At 46.2% G+C, this 12755-nt stretch overlaps 1 protein-coding gene across 1 annotated transcript in view; it reads right to left on the reverse strand.

The window, feature by feature from the left end:
* Positions 1-12503, reverse strand: part of GRIN2B (glutamate ionotropic receptor NMDA type subunit 2B) — a 189200-nt gene extending 176697 nt beyond the window's left edge. The window contains exons 1-2 of the mRNA XM_049694425.1: positions 12459-12503; positions 12077-12216 (exon numbers count right to left, since the gene is read on the reverse strand). Of these exons, the coding sequence (XP_049550382.1) occupies positions 12077-12216; positions 12459-12503 (185 nt within the window). The remainder of the gene's footprint in view (positions 1-12076; positions 12217-12458) is intronic.
* Between the last annotated feature and the right edge of the window lie 252 nt (positions 12504-12755).

The raw sequence follows: 12755 nt of genomic DNA on the forward strand, positions 1-12755 counted from the left end.
GGAAACTAGTCCAAAGCCTACACTTTACTGCCAACGAATCAGAAAAATCCCCTTCACACGTGAAGGATAGCATATTGAACTTTTAAAAAGAATAATCACTTTTTCACTCCACATGCACGGGCCCCACCCTTCATCTTTATTGATTCGTTCACAGGCTCATTCAACAGCAAAAAAAATGTGTGAGTCTTCTAGGCACTGAGTCCTGGAGTGGCTACGAAAAATGAACGAGACAGTCCCAGCCTCGGGTGCGCTCAGATCTACTTTTCATTTGAACTGCTGGCACATCTAAGTGTTTGTTATAATAGCGGTGTGAACGCAGGGCTATGGGAACACAAAGAGAGGGATGACTGATTCTGCCTGGAACTGTTAGGGAAGACTTCATGGAGGAGGTGACACTTGAGTTAGATCTTAAGGGACAGTCATGTATCCACCAAGGGAACTGAAAGAGGACTATTAGAGGGTACAACCCATGTGATGCCAGGAGCAGTAAAAACACTGTCATATTTAGAGAATGGTCGGTCATGTCACTGGGTGTTGCTGGATCACAAGCAGGGTGTGTTGGGGCCAGGCAGGGAGCTGGAAGAGGGAGGCAGTTGAATAACATAAGCCCACTCATAAAAGTCAGACCCAGATATTCAAGGTCTTTGATGGCTTGCTGAGAAACATATCACATCCAGCAGATAGAAGGGAACCATAGAGACTGGTGGGAAAATTAGCTTTCTGCTCTAGATATCCAATTCTTCATTATCTGCAGCATACTGAGATCTTATTTAAATCAATGAGTCTCGGGTGGCAACTTCTTCCTCACCCCCAACTTGATTGGAGAAAGACCGCTTTAGCCACTTTGAGGTCTTCAGTGGCAACGGCTCCATCCAAAAAAGCACGGATGCCAAGGTGATGGGCTTTCCACCACCCAAAGCAGCCACCAGACCTCAACGTCCCGGCAGATGCTTGCTGGGGCCGCTGTCATTCTGATCGGCCTTGTTTCTTTCTTCTTTGTAAAGGAAAGCAGAATACATTTGAGGGATTTTGAGCACGTACCCCCTTTCAGGAGCACACACCCCTTAACTGAATTCACAAAGGCAGGGTTTTCATTTTCCTGGCAAGGCATGACGCTGCTGCATGTTAAACATACTGCTCCCCCACCGCAATGCTTCTCTCTACTCCATTAGGAAGGGCCAGCGCAGGCTGGACTGACGGCAGGCTCTGCGGGCTCTGCGATCATGCTCTCAGCACCCAGGCATTACAGGATCATGCCCCCGTCTCATTTATTTCTGAAACGTCTCTTCTCCCTCAGATATGTCCTGTTCCTTCTTTATATCTCCTGTCAATTTCTTTTCTTATAGACATATTTCCCTGCTGCTTACTAATAACCAGAGTGACTGATTCGACAGCTGGTATGACCAAGTGTGGAAAAGTAGGATCCTTTCCCAGTGCTTAGAAGGAATGGGAGAGACAGGCATTTTTCTTTTCTTTTGGAAAAAAAAGATAAGCTCACAATCTGAAGCACGTGTCACTGCCAGGGCTGACAGACTTAGCATGTGTGTCCTTTACAAGGGACCCAAAAGATTTTAAAGCCTGAATCAATGCTGTACTTGCTTTCTTTTCCCACTTTCCAATTTTACCTTTTCAGTGGAAAAAGAAACATGTCTCAGTTTTCCTGACACCGAGACACATGAACTATCATCTCCCACAGAAAAGAGGAAAAGGAAGCACCACTCAGCTCCTGGCTGTACCCTCGGCCCCTCCAGGAGAGCATATGGAGTTTCTAGGTCACGCTTTTTTTTTGAAAGTTCTCCAATTTACTATTTTTTTAAAAATTTGTTTTATTGAAGTATAGTAGATTTACAGTGTTGTGTTAGTCTCTGGTGTATAGCAAAGCGATTCGGTTATACGTATGTATTTTCTTTTTCATATTCTTTTCCATTATGGTTTACCACAGGATACTGAATATAGTTGCCTGTGTTATACAGTAGGACCTTGTTGATTACCCATCGTATATATAATAGTTTGCATCTGCTAACCCCAAACTCCCACTCCATCCCTCCCCCACCCCCATCCCCCTTGGCAACCACAAGTCTGTTCTCTACGTCTGTGAGTCTGTTCCTGTTTCGTAGATAGGCTCATTGGCGTCATATTTTAGATTCCACGTGTAAGTGATATCATATGGTTTTTGTCTTTCTCTGTCTGACTTACTTCACTTAGTTTGATAATTTTTAGGTTACCCTTTTGACTCAACACGTAAGACAGCACAGTGGGCTGCTCTGGGGAGATTAACTCTGGTCCACCTTTTCCTCGCTGTCTGAAGACAGCACCAAAGAGCCAGGATGAAATGAAGTTGACGTGAGAACAATGGCAGCAAGGAAAAGGAAACCCCTGTACAGCACAAGAAACATTAAGAATGGCCACGGGCTCTCGGCCACTAAGTGCCACGGGTCCATAATTGTTTGAGGTTCGCAGTGCAGGACAGTAGCTACACCTCCTTTTCTCTGCCCTTTACCTCCAGTGCAGAACCCAAAATTGTCTTGTGCGTCCCTGCCAAGAAATCCAGAAGAAAAAAAAAAAAAAAAAAACCTCTAAATACTTAAAAACAAACAGCTAAACACATAATCCTACTTATAGCACCGGTCGCTGGGCGTATGCAAAATAAAGATTTGACCGCGCCTGCGTGAGACATTCTCAATCCAACCTTGAGGAGCCAGCTTGATATTAGAACATGCCTGGTCTAGCCCCAAAGAGGTACACACGTTGTACAGCAGTTAATAAACGCTTCTCCATAGTGATTCGTTCCTCCCTCCTCTTATGCTCTTGGTGTAGAGACACCAGAAGGCTCCATTTAATAGCCCAGATCTGAAACCTGGAGTTTGGGGGAGCGCAAGTGTTCTGCATTCATTCCCTCCTGTTCATTCAACAAAGCCCAAGTCTGATGCCGCAAAACGCCACGTGTTCAGCCAGGCACCTTTGTGATAAGCATGGGAGAGATGGCAGGGTGGGCGGAAAACGGGGGTCAAGGCCAGCGATAACAAGCACCTAATAATCACCTACTTGGTACGTGTGTCTGGAGACGGTCACGGCTCTCACTCACGAATCACTGAGAGCTTTAACAACAATAATGTAGCATTTCTTTCTCTTCTTCTTATCCCTTTGGACAAACATACAGTTTATGCCATGCAGAGTCTTTAATAAGATGGATGGCATCACCCAATTCTGAAGACTTCTGTCCTGCCTCCATATAATACAATTCCAAAGCTCTGCCTCAGCCTGTCTTGCTTACTTGCTCACAGCAGTCAGATGAAAGCACCTGCAAACCCACACCAGAACATTCTCAAGCCCGACGCAGTGGGCTGCCCTGAAGGAGAGCTCCCCTAGCTTCCGGGGGGAGAGCTGTAAGATCAAGACAGCCCGCCACTTTTTTCTTATCTTACCTCTCACCCCGTGTCTTCCTCATTCTAGACTGTTTTTCCTTTCATTCTGTAGCCCTTCAGGGAGCAATTCCATTAAATGTAATAACAGTGTAGTAATACAAAGAACATCATTTTCTAGTGCTAATAACTTTCATTTTAAAAACCACTTGTGTGCTCCAAAATTTAGCACAGCCTCAATTTCTCGTCAAGGCCAGCAGACATCAAATTTGAAGCCTTAAAGTTCTGTTTCTTTTGCATTTATAATCCAAGTGCAGGGGAACTGAAATGCCATTTAAAGTCAGATTTGCTTTGATGCCCAGGCTGCCAGCTTTACCGACGGAGACTCATTTCTGTGCACAAAACAGACACACGGAGTACCAGCAAAAGGACCAAAAACCACATTAGGAAAGCATGACCGCCTGCAAGAGGACCACCAATGTATATACCTGTATGTACCCCTTCCAGAATTTCCTGTATTTACCTTTTCCAGAGTTTAAATTTCATAGTGCTGATAAGGATCACAATTTTTAGACTGGTCATCAGGAGAGAATTAAAGGAAAGAATTCTCCCAATTAACACCAAGTTCAAATTGATGCAAATGCTATCATTGCCTTTCACCCTATTCTGGTCGCTGGGGCCACAAAAACGGCAGCAGAGTTGAACACAGTGATTTGCAACCCTGGCTGCCTTTTAGAATGAACTTGTCAGCTTTTAATATATGTCAGTTCCCAGGCCCTCACCCTCTCCTGTCCACCTAAATCAGAATTTTGCAGGGTGGGACCCCAGGATCTGTACACAGTTTCTTAAACCTTCCTAGGAAATTCTAACACACAGTCGGGACTGAGAAACCCTGGCATAGGGAGCTGCAAACACGGGGAATTGAAGACAGCATGGGAGCAAGTCAGCACATCAGTACTTCCGTGAGGCTGTTAAACCAGCATCAGGTGATACATTTTAGAAGCCTCCTTTATCTGGAAAAGAAAAATGTTAACTTCTGATGATCACAGCAAACACAGTTTACCATGAATTACCTCATTCTCTATTACTACCTCTACCCCCAGCTGCCCTGCGGCGGCTCTCAAAATGTTTGTGGGATGCAGGTCTCACTCCCCCAGCAAGACCCAAGCTTCTGGACTGTTCCCCATGGTTTTGAGCACACAGTAGGTACCGACTGGTTTGCTCCTCGTGGCTGAGAGTCTGCAAAAAGCCAATCACGTGGAGAACGGTTCAGAACACACAAGTGTTCGACTTGGCTAGTCTGGGTCAATTTTGGCATCCGGGAAGGAAGTGCTTCCCTAAGGATTGAGCCGCTAGAGGCCGCTCTGAGCCAGAGCCTTGGTCAACTGTGCACCGAAGTAAATTCACATCAAAGGGAGAAGAGGGTTGCTGAGTAGACTGGGAGTCATGGCAACACCGCGGCTCCTATTTTTAAACTTGTTGGTGAGTGAGCACACAAAGTGCATGTGTGTTTGTGGGGGAGGAGATTCTGATCTCTTTCAAAAGAAAATTCTTTTATGAGGTTTTGAGTTTGCAGGTGGCTAATAATCTGTGACAATGAGATCAAAGAATTCAGCTGGCATCAGCGATATTAGAACAGTTCTTTTCTCTCCTTCCACTCCACTATCTTGTTCTCTATCGGAGGACATCCTTCCTGCCTTGTGTCAGAAGTATAAGGAAATTCTTGATACTTTGAACAAACAGATTCTGAAATTCTGATCTCGGCTTCTTAGGCTCGTTCTGCTAGCCTCTTAAGCAATTCACTTTGTGTTACAAGAAAAATAAGTTCAAACCAGCAAGGGAAAGAACTTTCTGTGGATGCCCCGCTCCTCGTGAGGACAAGCAAATGGACGGTGTGTCGTCTATAGGCCCAGCACCCAGCACAGGGTGCAGGACATAAGAGGGAGTCAAAAAACTAGTGAATGTGATATTGGGAAGTACAGAAAAGCTACCCTCCCCATGTCATGTTTCTTTCACTCCCAACAGCACTGCTTTTTTTCTCTAGTCTCTGGCCAAGTATTAGCCTTAAACAAATCCAAACTTATCTGACCTCTCAAAAATGAAGAGTGGCCTTGGAGGACATTTGTAAATCATGACAGAGGCCAAGGTCTTGTTTCGTTTTATTACACGCCCCTGACAGTGATTTCCTTGTGTCTGTAACCTCCAGGAGCCTTGGCGATTCTTAAACAGAAAGTCTGCTCTCACTTCAGTTCAAAGGACTTTCAGGTCCACCAAGACTACAAGTTATTGCTTCTTTATATGTGGGCTTAAAGGATTCTGGAATATACAGGACTAAGATAAGAAAAAAAAAATCATCCTTTCTAATTGAAGAGGAAGGTGTAAGAAAGATCACAGCAAGGCTGGTAAATATAGACGTGACACACTTCAGGATGGAGAGAAAAAGAAACAGACTGGAACAGAAGAAAGAAACAGTCTGGAACATCCCTAACACGTGTGCAAGGGACTCTGTTCCTGGGCTGCTTCCGGATTTATCATGGCTTCAGGACACGAATTCAGCAGAGTGCCCAAGAAAGGAAACTATTACAAAACCACCCTGTCCTGCAGGTTAATGATGTGTTCATCGACATCACACTGATGCCTAACTGACTCGGCAGCCTCAGCCACAGAAGGATGGACCACACGGGGCAAAGTACACCTGGAATCCATCAAGACTTGGGTTTGAGTCCCGACTTTACCTGTATGGAAAGTAGGCAAGCGACTGAACCTTTCTGGATCTCAGTTTCTTTCTCTGAAAAATGAAGTCATAATGCCTCTGAAATGTACTTTTAAGATTAAATAAGGCGATATAAAACACCTGACACACAGCAGTCACTCAGTAACCTTTTTTTAAGTAAATTTTCTAAATTGATGAAGCTTAGTATTTTTAGGTATCAAGCTTTTTCTTGATTACAAGAAGCATTTTTAAATGGAAAATTTCAGACAGGTATTGTAGAATTCGCTGACTTCTTGAACCAAAGATAATCAATATAATTTAAGCTCTTATTGATGACCTAACAATGACTGTGCTATTTTGCTCTACAGGGATGCTGTAAAGGGGGTATATGCTTTCTGGGGAGTATAAGGCTGTTTGCCCCAAATGATCTTAGACAAACGTTCCTGTCGAGGTCTTTCGGTGGGTTTTTCTAATACTTTCTGCACCTTACCATCCTGTTTATTTCTTAATGCTGTCAGCTCACCTACCTGATATTCCCATCGTGTTTGTTATTTCTAAGCTGTTGTCATCTGGTAAATCAGGTAAGCAAGCATCTCCAGACTCCACGGGCCGCTTACCAAACATACGGCCTTGACTTTCTCTCTCTAGTTAAGAGAACTTTGATTTTTAACTGGGCCTATTACTGCCCAGGTCAAAAGCTAAATTAAACTAAACTAAATGGAACTGGCCAGCTTCCCTTGCAGCTAGCTGTGGCCACTGACTGATTTCTGACCAATGGGCTACAAGCAAAGTATGGGACTTCACGGTAATCTCCGTGAAAGGGAAAGAGCCTGCCCTCCTTCCTTTCTAACTTCAACCTGCTGCTTGAAACTGGAGTTCTGCAGGCATCCTGGGCATGAGGATGAAGGCCATACATACCCTATAAACAAAAGAGCAGAAAGCTAGCAGGAGGCTGGGGCCTGATGACCAGGCAGCTACCGTACCAGCTCTGGACAAACCACCTAAATATGCTCACATATCTTGCTGAAACCGGGTTACTGACACTCTCTGCCACATCTAATCCAACTGTCCCACAAGTGTCTTAGACGTATGCATACTATTAGAGTAAATGAACTCTGAGATAAAATAAGCCACCTTCATCTTAGGGCAAGAATTTTGTGTCAGTGATTTTAGCTCAAAGCCCTTTCCTACTTTCTTTGTGGTTCAACATCATACTGTTGAATATGTGACCCCTCCTCTCCCAGGTAAAAGAGGTAAGTCTATGTGTGAACACATGTAAGCTGTGGAAACAGAGCAGTGAGAGTAATGGCCCTGCATAGCCTGTGGGACACACACACACACCTGGCTTTTTCTCTACGTAGTCAAAATGAGAGAAATTTGACATATTATTAAAATCTGTGTAATAACGGACTACATTATAATGACATTCTATTGCGCTATTTTTGCCTAAACAAAAGTTCCTGATAGATTTTTGTTCAAGGACCAAAAAAAAAGTAGGTAGGAGTGTCTGGAAATGCTGCTGGGAAAATGAAAAGAAAGTAAGTATCTGAGTTTTCTCTGTTGGTCTCCACCGTCCATCTACGCAGTGAGTAGACAAAGCCCTCACAGGTTGTTGTAATGATTTGGTGAGACGATGTGCATGAAGATTCCTCGTATGAAAATCGTCACTTTTATTTTTCATCATTATTAGCCATGATCATGAATGACTTGAAGGTTCTGGTCATCTGGTTTGATGTCAAACACTCAATGTACTTTGACACACAACCTCATGTGGACTCCATGTGTGACCTCTTTCAGGGAATGGTGAAAAGGACCACTTAGCATGAATATGATATTGTCACAGTGTGGCTTCCACGGCTATTTCTGCTGCTTTGTCAGGGAAGATCTTTCCTTCAGAAAAAGAAGACATTTATGAGTTTCTTAAAATTATATAGACCCACTTGCTTACTAAGTTTATCTCCTTTGCCCAAACAGTAAATGTGCTAGGGTTACTTAGCAACCATCCTTACAGCCATAGAGATTTTAAAAATGAAATCAGAGTGGATGGAAAACACCTTGTTGATATTCACCAGCACTAACTGCAGGCAAGCCATTTTAAAGGATTCTTCCCAGCTTCTGTCCCATCCGCAGCCATGCGCATGCCATCAGCGAAATGGTCTCAGCGATAGGAAGAAGCGGGGAGATGTCCTATGTGAAAGTATTTTCACCCAGTTCTTTGAATAATTCTTTATCCACTTGACAGATGACAATGCACATACAAATACCCGTGCTGTCTGGATATCTAATACATGTGCACTTGGATGTGTGTGCGTGTGTGTGTGTGCATGCAAGAATTCCACACGGTCATGTATGACCACAGAAAGTGAAAGGCAGGAAAGCCGTTAAAGCTTGTACAGGAAAGCTGGTGAGAAGAAGAGGGGCAGCAAGAGATCAATGAAGAGAACACCCCATGGAGAGGTAGGGAAGAACAAAGAAGGAAAGGTGAGGGGCGGTGTGAGGCGGCAGTGAATGAGGGAAAGCAAAGCCGGAGCCGCGAGGGAGGCGGTCAGCAGCCCCCGGCCGCCTGCTGCTGCTGGCGGCCGAACAAGAGGGAACAGATTCTAGCAGCAGGGGCTCTAATCTGTCAGCAGCAGTCCCTTCATGTGTGACCAGCCGGCCCAGCTTGGGGACTGGTGCCAGTCTGCACACGCTGACCCTGCCGGGCCCTCCCGGAAGAGAAAGAGCCGCTGATGAAACCCTGAAGGTCCAGGGAGGGCTCCCCGACCCCAGCTCCCGCCGCCACCGCCGCCTCCTCCCCTCTACGCGCCCCTGTCTGCAGCGCTGGGTCAGATCCCTCAGCCACTCCTTCTGAAGGTCAGTCATGCTCAACACCCTGCTTCCTCCCTACCCTTAATGGCCACATCGGGTCCTGGAGGATTCTTTCCAGGAGATGACCACCTACCCATCCATGTCAGCTCCACTGGAGAGGAAAGAAAGAAAGGCTCAGACCATCATTTATTTAAAATGTGCGAGGTCTTATATAGATGCAAAAGCCACAGAACCACTTCTGCTCTCAAGAAGCTTGTGTCTGTTAGGCTGACCTTGGCCGGCTGTGGTCGAGCCTCCGCTCAGCTATCCAGCCCGTGTCTGTAACCATAAATGACGGCACTCGCGCTTTCTGGCAGTTCGCCCCCATCCTTACCGCCACTCAGCCAGCCTTTATCCTCTGGTGGGAAGAGACAGCAGATGGAGAAATAACTCCCACTCAGTTCCTAAATAACACCAGCTTCAGTTCCCATTAACTGTGAATTTGCACCCTTGTCTGGGTAAGAACCAAGGGAGCAAGGATCATGGGGACATTGCCAGACCGAGGCAAAGGTTAACAGGGGAGCCCTGGTTGCCTGCCAGCCCCCCCCCCCGCCCCGCCACGGGCAGGCAGCCGGGAGGCGGCGTGCTCTCTGCAGAGCACTGCTCCTGCCACTGGGACGCCTGGGTTCTGCCCCCACCCGCCCTGCCTCTGAGAGACGAGGGACCACTCTAAGATTCTGTTCTCACATTTGTAAAATCCATTCACCATCCTACCTACCCTCTATCCCGTGAGAACACGTAACTTGAAAGGGTTGGATTAGATGAGCACCGAGGCCTCTCCCAGCAGCGGTGCTCTGATTTGAAGCCAAGGTTTCTTTAAAGCTTGATTACTATGCAGCAGGGTGAGGGGCTGAAATCCAGGTCCCCGAGGCAGATCCAGGCCAGGTCCTGGCATCACACTGCCCAAGCATGGGCCTCGGGTTTCTTAAAAACATATAAAATGGGGATAATGATTCCTGCCTTCATTCATGCTTTTACCGGACAAATATTTATCAAGTACCTACAATGTATCGGGCACTGTGCTAGAAAACACAGAGATGAAAAAAAAATGCTGCTCTCCTGGAGCTTAAATTCAATGAGGAGAGTGAGACAACAAAATATTTTAAAAGAAAATATACACAATATGTCCGATAAGTGCTACAGAGAGAAATAAAGCAGGAGAGGACAGGGAGCTTGGGAGGATGGGAAGGGCAAGCTGCCCTTAAAAGGGTGATCAGCGCTTCCCTGGTGGCGCAGTGGTTGAGAGTCCGCCCGCCGATGCAGGGGACACGGGTTCGTGCCCCGGTCCGGGAAGATCCCACATGCCGCGGAGCAACTGGGCCCGTGAGCCACAACTACTGAGCCTGCGCGTCCGGAGCCTGTGCTCCGCAACAAGAGAGGCCGCGATAGTGAGAGGCCCGCGTACCGCGATGAAGAGTGGCCCCTGCTTGCTGCAACTAGAGAAAGCCCTCGCACAGAAACGAAGACCCAACACATCCAAAAATAAACTAATTAATTAATTTAAAAAAAAAAAGGGTGATCAGAAAACGTCTCCTGAGGACATCTGCATGGAACAGGAGTTTTGTGAAGATCCAATTAGACAACTGTACAATGCCGCGTGTGCAGCAAGTATTCAGAACGGCAACCAACAGTGGAGTTATTAACTTTACCAGCCCGGCTGACAATGGGGCTGCTTCTGAGCATCTACCTATGACCCTCTTCTTAACTCTGACCATCGTCACCAGCCCACATGCTTTCTGAGACAGAGTCTACTCTCAGAATGAGCCTGTCTGCTCTCTCCATGGAGAGCCACTGGCCTGCTCTGCTCTCATTTCCTTCCTCTTCAAGACCATCTTATTCCTTCCCATGGATACTGGACCACCTGTGTCCTCTTGCCCAGCGCAGATGGGCATCCTGCCCCCGCTCAAAATTGTCCTCGGTGAAATGGAATTCTTTTCCCACTCACTCCCCCTCTGTGTCTCCTGCCCTCTCCTCCAAATTGTAAATAGTTTTTAAAAGGAGGAGGAAAAAGAGGGGGGGAGGAAGAGAAGGGGGAGGAAAATGAAAGAGAAGAAAGAAGAAAGAAACACCAAATATGTCATTGGTAAGTTTTAAATTTTGCAAGTCAGCTCTAGAATTAAATAGTGACCAAGGAAAGAATCATGTAGGGGTCTCAGTGTTAAGCAGCGAGCCTGCTCTTCACAGGTTTGAATTTAAGGGAAAGAAGCAAAATCACCTGCTGAAATGACCATCTATACATGTGACATGAGGAAGGTGGAAGACTACAGACAGACAGGAGAGCTGAATAATGCTCACATTCCGTCATTCCTCCATGAACAAGCTTGCTTTGCCTGAATTACAATCAGCAGTGAATGTGCCTTTCGGGATAGTTATTAGATTCTGCAGTTATTTTCCCAAATTTTATATTTCCTGCTACACCACTGAGCAGATAAAGTCTATGTCTATATACGCAGGTTGTGTCTTGCTTTACTGAACATTTCACACGAAAAATGGGAATTTCCTTAGATTCTAGTAGATTTCTTTAATCAGGTAAAGGCCACCATGCCTGACAGTCCGCTTACAGCTATGCATTCACGGAAACTTTTGACTGGTTCACATGTAAATTATATTAAGTCAGCCTATAATACATGTTTGCCTTACCGTAAATCTGCCTGCGCTTGGCACTCCACGAATATTTAACAACAACTAAGAGATAGGTAATGACCAAGCCAATCTTGCCCATGGTGTCTAAAAAACTAATTGACTCAATTCCTCGTTTATTTCTTAACGTCTCAGCACTTTCCAGGCCAAGAGTCAAGGAGGCATCCCATGGGAACAATCCCGCTAATACAATAGTTTCAAGGATGTGGCGTCTGCCCCAAGGTTAAAGGAAGATGGTGTTCATCACAGCTCTTTCTTTTTTTTCTGTCTTTATTTTTGCGGTACGCGGGCCTCTCACTGTTGTGGCCTCTCCCGTTGCGGAGCACAGGCTCCGGACACGCAGGCTCAGCGGCCATGGCTCACAGGCCCAGCCGCTCTGCGGCATGTGGGATCTTCCCGGACCAGGGCACGAACGCACGAACCCGTGTCCCCTGCATCGGCAGGCGGACTCTCAACCACTGCGCCACCAGGGAAGCCCCATCACAGGTCTTTTAATAAGAACCTAACAAGGCACCTTTCTTCACATTGGTTATCCCCATCTCTCAAAGGCTGGGCCAGAGGAGGATTCTGGCCTTTAGAGATGGTGACTTTCATGGGGAAGGAAGAATTTGGGGGTGGCAGGGGATAGTGCAAAGCAACTGTTGAGTAGGAAACCTGAGGACACAAGGGGAAAATAATTAGGCAAGGTTCATAAGAGGTCTGCTATGTTGAGATCCAGCCATCTCAAAGAACAACTGCTCTTTCTACAAGTCCCCAAAGTTGCCATGTATGAAGAGTAGGAGCTCTGGGTCCCCAGGACAGAAAGAGAGTCCAGAGGTGAGTGGCAGGCATGCCACCAACTACGTGAGAGAAACGCACTGGCCAAGTACTGGAGGCACATTGAGAAGGAAACTCACCGTCAACTGCTCCTCCAGGAAGTGATAAAGGAAAAATATAGACATGGGCCTATTAACAGCTACCAATTCTTCTCTAGCTCAGAGGGGTAAGGGAGAGTTTAGACAACCGGTCTGACCACTTTCTAAACACTTTCAGATCATCTGGTACCAAAAGGGTTTCAGAATTTTCTCGGGAGCTAAGAAGATCTTTCACCTCGAGAATGCACGGCATAAGAAATTCTCCAACTCTTTCAACCAAATAAAGCTCCCAGCTGGGGGCTTCCCTGGTGGCGCAGTGGTTGGGAGTCCGCCTGCCGA

This window comes from Orcinus orca, chromosome 11 (assembly GCF_937001465.1).
Source record: "Orcinus orca chromosome 11, mOrcOrc1.1, whole genome shotgun sequence".
NCBI lineage: Eukaryota > Metazoa > Chordata > Mammalia > Artiodactyla > Delphinidae > Orcinus > Orcinus orca.